The sequence below is a fragment of the Rhineura floridana genome, chromosome 13 (assembly GCF_030035675.1).
Source record: "Rhineura floridana isolate rRhiFlo1 chromosome 13, rRhiFlo1.hap2, whole genome shotgun sequence".
NCBI classification, from domain to species: domain Eukaryota; kingdom Metazoa; phylum Chordata; class Lepidosauria; order Squamata; family Rhineuridae; genus Rhineura; species Rhineura floridana.
Genome location: NC_084492.1, coordinates 9,241,216 through 9,253,139, shown reverse-complemented (window position 1 = coordinate 9,253,139; position 11,924 = coordinate 9,241,216). Strand labels below are relative to the sequence as shown.

At 36.2% G+C, this 11,924-nt stretch overlaps 1 protein-coding gene across 3 annotated transcripts in view; it reads right to left on the bottom strand.

Moving 5' to 3' along the window:
- Positions 1 to 11,924, bottom strand: part of CBFB (core-binding factor subunit beta) — a 70,024-nt gene that overhangs the window by 3,391 nt on the left and 54,709 nt on the right. For 2 of the 3 annotated variants that reach the window (XM_061593910.1, XM_061593912.1), the window contains exons 4-5: positions 11,513 to 11,629; positions 7,882 to 7,977 (exon numbers count right to left, since the gene is read on the bottom strand). In XM_061593910.1, coding sequence (XP_061449894.1) covers positions 7,882 to 7,977; positions 11,513 to 11,629 — 213 coding nt within the window. Of the gene's footprint in view, positions 1 to 7,850; positions 7,978 to 11,512; positions 11,630 to 11,924 lie in introns of all 3 variants that reach the window. The other variant, XM_061593911.1, reaches the window with a different exon arrangement.

The window sequence follows — 11,924 nt, the reverse complement described above, 5'->3', positions numbered from 1 at the left end:
AAAGAACAAGCATGTGTTTCATTGTTGTCACTCCATTGTAGGCAATCTCTACTTATGCAACATAAATGGAAATTGTACTTTTATCCTAAAAGGGGCATAAATCCCATTTCCAGTTATTGACCTTTGCCCAAATATTCTAATATAAAAACCAGACTTTATGAAAACCTCTAGAAGTCATTTTTTTGTTCCGATGAGCCAGGAAAAAGAATTTATAGATAGCAAAAGATGGTTCCCCTTATGTCTGAGCAGAGCTAGTACTGATTTTATTCAAAAACAAAAAAGATAATTTGACAAGATTTTAAAAACAGCACTAAGGGTGCACTTACCAAATGCAAAGACATTTCTTACAGCCTACAAAATAAATTTTCATTGAAAAAAGTTAACTACCTACATCATTAAGCAAAAGGGATTCTTAACTAGAATCATAATGTAAGAAATGTTTCAATTTTTAGTGTTTCAATATTTGTATTACTTATATTTTTAACCAGTGGTAAAATGCTCACTAGTACTGTGAGACTCTGACCACTGAAAGTTACTGCAAAAGCCCAGTAAGACACAGTTTTGTGAAAACTTGTAGAGTTCAGAGGAGTTCAACCAGAAGACAAAAGTGCTAAGTGATTAACACTACTGTTAAGTTGGACAGCAGCACAAGTAAAGATTGCTGTAGAATGAGGACAGGTTTGTTTATTTATTGGTCTTTTATGTTAATACCAAAGATTGTGAAGTATCTTGCTGAAACAACAAGATTCCTCAAAACTCCAAAATGGGATGAAGCAAGTTATTACAGCAGATTTCAAAACACAATGGACCAAATCTATAGAAATAAATATGTATGATCTATAAATTCAAACCAATCCATGTGCATCACAAAAATAATACACAAGAAATATTTAGCATGAGATCCAATATTGGGAAGCAGATCAACAGGACCTTCCTTTCCTCTGCTCCCTCCTGAAGCCCCTTGTCTGTTCTAGAGGATTCCCAACCTGCTGGAGCAGATTCTAGGGGGCGGAGGCTGGAGGGAAAAGAAGGGAAGCCCACTTTGTGCAAGCAGAAGCCTGTTGCACAAGTGGGATGTTACAGTTGGATATCACCATTATATTTTATAGTTCCAAGAGGCTATGAAACAGCCTCAAAATAAAATCACTGTCACAGTGCCAGTCTTGAGGAGGAATAGGCAGTTTAGCTGCAAATCCCTCCTTCGAACAGTTGTATTCTTTGTGGTTGAAGAGAAATGGAGCCTGCCCTTGCCCTCTAAAGTGATTGGAGTGGACTCACACAATGTGTTGTCTCAAGGCCTACATTTATCTCATCTTCCCCACACATTTGACTCAATGGTTAAGGAAGGTTAAGCTCTTTCTTCTCCTTCAATCCTCCTCCTGGGGAAGATTTCTTCTGCCACTCATCTTATGAACTTTGCAGAGAGAGTCTGTGTGCATGTGTGTATGGGGTGCCTGGTGTGTGTTTGGGGGTGCCTGGTGTGTGTGTGTTTGGGGAATGGTGAACAAAGTGAGGGGGGGCTTTGCCCCTCTAGTACCCTATATTTTCCTAACCAGGAATTTAACAGAGCATGCTTCCCCTGCCATCTCTTCTATCTTTTTGCATCATCACCATTTTAAAAGCTTGAAAATACCTTGTTCATGTGTTCAGTTGCCTTCTGATAATTGTCTTCCAGATCCACTCTTGCCACAGGCCCTTCACTATCTTTCAAGACAAGTTCTTTCTTACATGGTTTTACAAATAAGGCCCTAATCTAACTAAACACTAGGGTAGTAACCATTTTCTTACCTAACCATTCTCCCATCTTGATTTGTCAGGCCTATTTCAATTTGTCATTAAAAATCTTGAGCTTGTCAGATATTTGTGTTCAAAAAATGCAATTTGGATTATGAAATTTCTTGAAACAACATAAGCCCTCTTTTACATTATGCCTTTCGGATTTCTGATGTAAATTATACAGAACAGGCTGCACTAATTGCAACTCTACACAGGAACTTTATTACATTATTTATTGCACCTTTTACACAGAATATTTTTCACACACACACAGATTTAAGTCATATGCCTCAAACTTATTTTGGTTAAAATATACTAAAAAAACCCCACAGTGGTTAAGTAGGAGCACTCAATGCAGCCTTATCTCAATTCCTTCCTAAAAGACTGCAGAGTACCTATTCCTTCTATCACAGAGTCTTCCTATTTATAGAAGCTTGCTTGAATGAGCTACATATTAATATTGTATGCAAAGTTACTTACAGAAGAACAACTTATTTGGTTAAAATAAAATAGTACAAGTTTCTAGATAAACCTGCTCAAAAATTCTGCAAAATATATAAATATTTTGCATTTGTCTATTACCAAAATTAATATTTTCTTCAAATAATTGAAACCATGCATCATTTTTAATACTCAGTCTGTTCATTGCAGCCATTTCCCTATTTTTAAAAAAGTAGGGCAAACATTTTTAATAAGTTGTAATCTATGCTGGTCTTGGGATCTTTTTTTGTTCTGTTAGCAATTCTGCTCTCATGACAGAATCCAACTTTTTATTATCTTCACATATGAGCAAATAAACTCATGTAAAGTAGGAGATAAAAGCAGCAGCTCTGCACTACACAGCACATAGTTAAACTAGAGAATTGGCTCCCATAAAATAGATTTGATGGCCACCAGTGACTTTAAAAGATTAAACAGATTTATTGAGGATAAGGCTACTACCATGATGGCTACATTTGACCTTCACTGTCAGAGGCATTATGTCTCTGACTCTCAGTCACAGGGAATCAAACGTGGGGTAAGTGCTGTTGCACTCAGCTTTTCTTTGTGGGCTTCCCATAGGCATCTAGTTATGGAGGGACAGTGTTCAGCACCATGGGAGTTGTCCTGTGGAGCCTCTAATTCAATGCAGTCAGCTTATTTTTAATTAATCTCAGCCTGCCTTGGCTTCATCAAACTGAAAAAAAAAAGAATTCACTGTTTAAGAAATTCAAGTTAACTAAGTAAATAAATAAGGTGAGGTTCCATATCAACAAATTAAGCTTTAGTTCTGTTGTGCTAAAGACTGCTTTACAGTCAGTTCTTTGTCTCATGGTCTGATTGTATGGAATTCAACCCTAGCAATTACACTTAGCATGTACAGTGAATCAATTTTCAGCATGAGCAAGGAAGAAGTTCCCCTTGAATTCATGGCAACTCACGCAGATGGTCCTTGCTGCATCATACAGGCAGATTAGGCACTTGGTTAAGGCACACAATTTAAGGTGGTCCTACCTGAGTTCTCTAGATTCTCATGCTTCTTTTAATATGGGTAGTTTTACAAACCAAGTATTGCTCAGAATTCTCTGCAACAATACAAAAAATTGAGATGCATGCTCTCAATTTCTACCTGAAAGTCCTTGCCCAGCCTGTGGGAAAATCCCTGATTTTGTTATATAAGTAGATTGTGTGAGCCTGTGAACTGCTTTTTATGTGATCTTTTGCAATCCATGCCAGATATGAAGGATGTACATGGACATAAATCACCACTTTTCCTTTTAAAAGGAATAAATGTTGACTTGCATTATATGTGCCCTTCATATTCATAATTTACACCCAACACAATTTTTTGTGTAAGAAGTAGCTTTCCCCCCCTGCAGAAATGGCAACAATAAAGTGAGTTGAAAGGCAGTCCATAAAAGGAAACCCTTTTCAAAATGCAGTTGAAAAGACAATACTGTAGACTGAGATGAGAACCATTTTGCTAAGGTATTCAAGTACTGGGATCTGATTGTGACAGCAGATACACATCACATTGTCAAATAGCTTGAATTGTGTTGGGTCACAATAAATTACAATTTGATTATTTCTTGAAAAAATCAAAGTAGAGTATCTACAGATATAGAGCTTAAGCTACATCTATTTGCATTTCAGAATTTTATGTTTTGCTTGTGAAACCCTATGGAAAAATGAAACGTTGGTATTGCTTAAGCAGATTCAAGGTTTACTTTCTCTCATACATTGTGGCAGCAGAATAGCACAGTCTGTTTTGTTTACAACTGCAATCCTGTGCAACTTTCCTAGGAGAACACCCCACTGAACTAACTGGGTTTTACATCTGAGTAAGCGTGCACAGAATAGCACTGCTGCCACTTAGCAGCAAATGGTATACTTAAAAAGTCCAAGTGAATGCATGTACCAAGAAAACCTTTTACATTTTGCCCAGAATCAATGCTGAGTGCAGTATAGAGCACATCAATTTTGCAAGTCAAGCAATACTGTAATATAAGCATCTTCTTCCAGTCAATGTAGGTTAGAAAGAGGCTGAGCAACAGTGAGATACTGACCCACAGTGATCAATAGTAATTATATATTTATAGGATCTCTACAGCTATGAAACAATACTTTCTCAACCGAAAGCACCTTTTTTCCTAGTGGAAAGAAATCTGTAAGAAGCTGGGATTTTTAGCTGCCTCCCATAGACACATAAAGATACGATACTGGTGAAACTGGAAAAAAGTGTTAGGTGGTTAGGATTCAGTTTTCAGTTTACTAGAAACTACCATTTCATGCTGTGATAGCCTTTTCTTTAGAAGAAAACAAAGTTACTTTGCATATTTTAAAACACTGAAATTATTCAGTGTTTTAAAATATGCAAAGTAACTTTTCCACATCCATACTTGTGGAAACATATGTGATGTCAGATGTCAGCTTCTCTACCTCTCCATACAAAAATCCATCTATCAAGGGATAAGACATAATATTTCTTTTTTGTATTTCTACTCAAGACAGCTTTCTGCTTTCTCCTACCTCCACAGCCTATACAACTTGAAAGCTTGCTTTCCTTTCCTAGACACAGCTGGTCCAATGAAGAATGTCATCTGAGCTATTTTGAATTTTCTTTCTACAGCTATTTTTATTAAGTAAAACTCTTAATTTATAAAAAAAAATCCAGAGGGGTTAGTCTCTTGCAGGAAAAAAACTACAGCAAAGAGTCTGTCACAAGCTTTTGTGGGCTCAAGCCCACTTCATCAGATGTATGAAGTGAAATCTTAGATATAAAGGAGAAAATGGTGAAGTGAGAGTTGAATGGCAATGAGATGCAAAAAATTACAGTCAGTGATAATTACAGTTTAAATGTAAGTTAAATAGTTAAAGCTTTACTGGTTAACACATTTAATGTCTCCCAACAACATAAAACCATTTTTGTCAAATCCCCTTTATGTTGAGTACAACAGCGCTACCACAATATTAGCAAGTACACTGGCAATCTCCTCTCCATGGCATCAGTCAAAAGCATATCTAGTAAACAGTCTTTGTAATGTTCTTGTTTGAGCTGATTTGGGCATTTTCCCATATCATACTTATAAAGCATGACCAGCAAAGAAGAATCAAAGATGCTTTGTTGAAAATGATTACGCCATTTATTTTTATCATTCTCCCTGCTCTTAAACTGTCATGCTTCTGTCATAAAGATCAGCTAACAAATAGCATAAGATCCCAATATTCCTCATTCTTAACTAAGAAAAACCTATTTCTATGGCTTGATTAAATTATGCAACTTAAGAAGACATCTGCAAATAACCTTATTGTCTGCAGGCTTATTCTGTTTCCACTGGTTATAGGGAGAGATATTTAGAGCTCCCACTCCCAACCACTCCAAACTCTTCCTCAGCACCCCCCTCCACCAGCTTCTGAGCTTACACCAGGCACTGCTTATTTCCAAGCTGTTTTTCTGGTACACACATACTGAAGTTCTCAGATACTGGATGAGTATCCACTCTGAAATTCTAGTTTGCTTTGTGGATCTAGAGGGATCCACAAACATGTTAGACTTTGTTTGGGTTTGAGTATTATGAAATTATTTGAAAGAGCAGAGAAGCAGCACAATAGATACGCGCTGCAGAATTTGGCAGCTGAAAAATCTCAGCTTCATTCAACACACACATGTAAATTTAATCAAACAGTTAAGAGCTAGACAACTTACCTGTTCAGAAGAAAACTTTTATTGGTTGACTGCCATAATAGGAAATGCTTTTAAAATGCTATTTCAAACCATGTGCCATAACTTGTTTTCATATTATGGTTATTTTTACGTTTTATATCTATTCCCCCTCTTTTTAAGTAAGCACATGCCTTCTTGTATTTATTAAAAAGAGACACTTGCTGTTTTATACAAAAATTATCTGAATGTGCTCTTGCTATAATGTTATTTGTGAAATCTTTCATTTATGCAAGAATACAAAATGTTTCTTGAAGTGGTAATCATTAATAGTAGCTACAATACTTCCAGAGCCACTCAGCTTACTTATTCTTATCCCTTATAACAGGTCAAATAAGATTCAAAAATTGACTACCGATTGCGTTTGAATGTTTCAGTAAGGATTTTTGTTGGGTTTGTTTGCATGTGCAATAATCCACTGGATTCTTACAGTTCAAAAAAGATTGCACAGCATGTTATAAAATAAAGGAACATCTCTTCTAGGAAAGAAAGCTGTATAAATAACGAATAAAATCTGATCATTTTCATATGTTGCCAGGGTTCGGCTGAATGCTTCCAAAGAGCTGGCGCCTCTCTTTTGGTAGGGGCAGACCAAGCATTGCAAGGGCTTCTCTCTCTTCACTGAACTCAAATGTGGTATCTATTAAAGCCATTTATGCATGATTTTTTTAAAAAAAAGTTTAATGCAGACTTTGCAGCAACTCGTGGTATAATTTCTAACAATAAGACTTTTAATCTTCATCGCTCCAATCTTTAAGTATTCTACTACGTGTATGTTCGCAGTAATCTTGTGATGTGAAAATGTAAGGTATTTTGGTTCTGTTTTTTTAAATAAGGAACAACTTTTCAATATCCACACTCTATGAGTAGAACCGACGCTGAAGTTAGCCAAGATCCTCTTTTCACTTACTCCACAATCAAGATTACTTTTTAAATGTATTAACACTGAGTAAATATGAACAAGAGGAAAAATGTAATTTGGTTTCTAAGTACTTTTCTTACTATTTATGTAAGATTAAACCCTATATTCAAAACAAGTTATTGCTTCCACAGTAAAAAGTATTTGTTTTAGTACTATAGTGAACAAGTTTTATCTAGTTTCATCACCATGCATGCCATATTGTATGTTATTGTGCTTTTGCTTCTACTTTTGCAATAGAAAAAAGGCTTTTATTTGCATTAGAAAGATGTGTTGCTCTCATATGAGTTTGTTCCTCTCACTCTTGTCCCAACAAGAAATAGCAACTCTCCTAGCCTAGTAATGCCATAAAGTGTTTTTGCCATTTATATCCAGAATATTAATGTCAACACACCAAGCATAATTTGAGAATATCAAATCAGCTTTAGCAATTATCCATGCTATATAAGAGTTTTTTTGTTATGCATATTTCAACTCAGATCTGAGCCACATTTGCCTTGTTTATCCCCACTGCAAACGAAAAAGCCTGTCAGTCTATATAATACTATTTCATTTGGCCATATAAGACAGAATTCAGTTTGTTATTCAATAATGTGCATATATAGTTCAATACAAAATTCTATCATATGTAAATACTACTGCGGCACACAAAGAAATAGGGTATGCAGTCTGAGTTCCCTTGTTTCAGAGGTGAAAGTTAACAATGCTAGATTAGATAATCTTAAATTAAAATACTTAATTGGCTTAGGGATTGTAAAGTCAGCAACTGTCCTCTTTCAAGTGGCAAACTTGCGCTGATAGAAGGATTTGTACTGTTAATGTCCTAATGTAATGTTTTTAATTAAAACAGGATTTATTAAAATGGCAACATCCAATAAAACACAGGATCTTAACATGTTCTAAGCAAAAACATTATTGAAGAAAAAAAATCTAGATTTTTGGTAGAGTACTAACCAGTAACTGACAGCAGCTGTGAAACTCTCACCTCCATTTCCTCCCGATGAGACCTGTCTCTGTCCTCGAATTCACGGGTTCTTCTCCGAGCTTCTTCAAAAGCCTGCTGTGCCAATGCATCTTCCTGCTACCAGTCAAAAACACAAGATAACGCAAGAAGAACCTTTAATTTGAATCAGATAATTATTGCTCGACTGAAGACTTCATTTAGGCAGCAATGGGCTGTGTGGTAAGGTGAAGCTGGCCTCCCAACACTGTAGCTTACCTGAATGGGGCAAGAAAGTGGTGAGGATTGAGGCTGTGTGGGCACACCAACACATTGGCTCCACAGCTGCACCTGCATAGCCCTACCCTGCCAATGCTAGTGTTGGAGGTCAGTTCTGCCCCACCAAACGGGCCACAATTGGGTTTGTTGTTATGTGCCTTCAAGTCGATTGCAACTTATGGCGACGCTATGAATCAGAGACCTCCAAGAGCATCTGTCATGAGTCACCCTGTTCAGATCTTGTACGTTCAGGTCTGTGGCTTCCTTTATGGAATCAATCCACCTTGTTTGGCCTTTCTCTTTTTCTACTCCCTTCTGTTTTTCCCAGCATTATTATCTTTTCTAGTGAATCATGTCTTCTCATAATGTGTCCTAAGTATGATAACCTTATAGTTTCATCATTTTAGCTTCTAGTGATAGTTCTGGTTTAATTTGTTCTAACACCCAATTATTTGTCTTTTTCGCAGTATGCGTAAAGCTCTCCTCCAACACAACATTTCAAATAAGTTGATTTTTCTGTTATCCGCTTTGTTCACTATTCAACTTTCACATCCATACATTTGGGTTAAGGTGACTTAAATATGAAGTGTTTAAGGGGGAACAAGACAACTTGCAGTTATGTGCTACTGATCATGCAGAATCATCAATACATTCTGATTTTTACTGTATTGTATTTTATTCCTTGCTGTGAACCGCCCAGAGAGCCATAGGCTAAGGGCAGTATAGAAATGGAATGAAATAAAATAAAAATAAATAATTTTTTATCAGATTCTAGGCCACATTTGCCAGATTAGATGTCAGCTTCTAACATAAAATGAAGAAATAAGGTATTCTGAAATGTGGGTTGTCATAGGGCTGGTCTTTTTTCCTTGGAGTGCATTAGGCAACATACTAGGCCATTATGGAAAATGGGTGATAACTTACACCATGCAGAATAGGGATGCAAGGGGGAGAACAAGGCTCTATCAAGCCTTATGTGTATCGTTCGCATGTGAGCAGAGGATCATGCCTTTTCCATATATACAAATAGCTACGTTTGTTATTCTCTTTTGTCATATCATATTATATTCAGCTAAGAGCCTTCAGAAAACAGACTCTATAAACATGTTAGCACAATGTGCTTAAAAATGAACTCCCATACAATATACAAAACAAGCACAAAAAGAGCAAGTCTAGAAATACAGTCCACCAATGTTGTATAATATTCTCAAATACATAAACTGTAAACTTTCTTAAGAGGGTATAATCTTGCCACCTTGGACTTCTTTGGGAGGAACGGCAGGATAGAAATTTAATAAATAAAATATTGGTTTCTCTCTGCAAAGCTGGTTTCCTACATTACATTAAACAAACAGTAACTGAAGAGTTGAGTTCTTTCAGTTAGCTATTTTGGCAGAAGCAAATGTTGTATACATTAGGAGTAAAATTCCTCAAACTCCTATTGATAAGAAACAAATTAACCTCCTGTAAATACCAGTGCCTAAATGCCAGTCATATTTTTAAAAATGCTATCTTCCACCATGTTTTATAATTTAAAGAGACTTCTGCTGCATCACTTCTGCATATATATTTCTCAAAGTTTAAAATGGGGTTGTTGTCCAAGTTTCTCCCCCTCCTCCCTGCAAATTAACTGACCTATTAAGATACTTTATGTTTAACAATATGTGATAAAGTACAACTCTGTTGCACTCTTCCATGAAAGAATAGTTTCTTCTTCACATTCTTTTTTGTAGTTTTTGTACTAATCAAAACTTTTAAGCCACAACTGTCAAAGTACACCATGCTACATTAAATGTGATATTCCTTTAATAGTTAAGTTTTCCCAAGATTTGCAGGTTAGAAAATCCCACTCCAGAGATTCCACCTCCATATTTACCTATCAAGGGACTAGGCATATTACAATTAAAATTTAAAATAAAATGCCTGTAGTGAAAGAATGTCAAATTGCCTTTTTTGCCTAAAGCTATTTTGTGAAATGATGTGAAAGAGTGCCCCCAGTGGCCTTGCTTAGTTTAATACAAACAGAAGGGAGATGTGTAAATTTGTCACTGGTCTACTTTTAAGTGAAAGCTCAGTCTCTCCTTGGCAATTTTTACGTTGGTACAGCATAACACAATCCCTTCCAGGGATTTTTTAAATAACTTATATTTCTTACAAGAGGGAAGCATGACCCAAAGAGGTGAAAGCATGATTCATTAAAGCACCATTATTAATTACATAAAAACCCTCATACCTTTAATTTTTTATTTATTTTATTTATTTAATTCGATTTATTAATCGCCCATCTGGCTGGATTTACCAGCCACTCTGAGCGATGTACATAACAAAACATATAAAACAACAGAGAATAATTCAGTTAGAAGATGTTTTATGGCTTTTAAATAAAATATTTTAATCAAATAAATCCAAGGGCAAACTTCCTTATATTTTCAATATATAAGAAAGTTTGCTCTTGGATTTACTTGATTAAAATATTTTACTTAAAAGCCATAAAACATCTTCTAACTGTGAATATATATATTTTCACCTGTGAGTCTTGCTTCTGTCATCGTTGGATCTTCTACCATTTCATGGGGTGAAATGAGGGTGAGGTGAAATGCAGACTTGGGAGTGCTAGGCTAGCAGTGTGAAGGCTAAGTCACAGACAAAAGAAGCATGACCTGGATAAAAGTTGTGTGGAGGAGGTAAAGTACCATAGGAAAAAGAGGTGGTGGAAGGCCAGGGATGAGATGGAGGGATCAAAGAATACCTTCACATAGGGTTTAGGCCAAGAAGAGGTTATGCATTGCGGGATTTTTTTTTAAATGAAGTATCATCAGTTACCACTGAAAAATGCTTAAATCATTTAACATCTAGTGAAGTGTACCACAACCATTCAATACCCCCAAGTTCAGGTGAGCTTACTACTTCCCAAACAGGCACAAAGCAAGCTTCCACTTTCCCTCTCTTGAACTACAGAATAAGTAGAATAATAATAGGAATAGAAAGGAAAGGAGTTGCATGCATTTTAAATTAGGAACAAGGAATATCAGAGTCAGAAGCGCAAGGGGTAAGGATATAGAAGCTAAGAATAAAGGTCGATCTCCTAATAAAATAAGGGCAAGAGAAACAGAAAGAACAGGGCAGAAGTTTACCCTCTTTTCACTGTCTTTCTTTTAATAAAAGAAAACAGTGGAGTGTGGGAAGACTTCTTCCTTGAATCAAAAGGCAGACTGAAAGATGCTGATCATATATGATTGAAGATGCAACACTTAAATCCAAAGAGTGAGATCCTTCTTGTGTTTTCAGTTTCTCATCATATGATTTTTCCCTCCTGAAGTTATATAGTGTACCATAATTGCAGGTTTTAATTCATAAAATAACTGGCATCTGAGAAGTTTGAAGCTCCCTCCCTTACCTGTGCCCGCTCTTCATCAAATTCTAAGCAGCCCATGCCATCCAGTCTTTGGAGATCTATCCAGCCTTTCCAAATAACACAAACACCATTAAGAATCATAGGTGCTTTTAGGTAGACCTGAAATATGAGAAGACATACACTGATAATGCAGACTGTATGTATATACATGAATCCACACCTAGAAATGTAAAGTGTTGCATTGCTATTATCTCTCTATGGCTGCATTCACATGACACTGTAAGTAAAGCCATGGTTAACAATTCATACTAAGCCATGGTTAATAATTTACTGTGAATCCACAGATCACTCCCATTTCAATCCTCCCTGCTTGCGAGCAAGAGCAATAAATCACGATCCTTGACTAAGTATTAAATCTGAACCGGGGATCACAGTTTGTTTTGTTCAAGCAGAC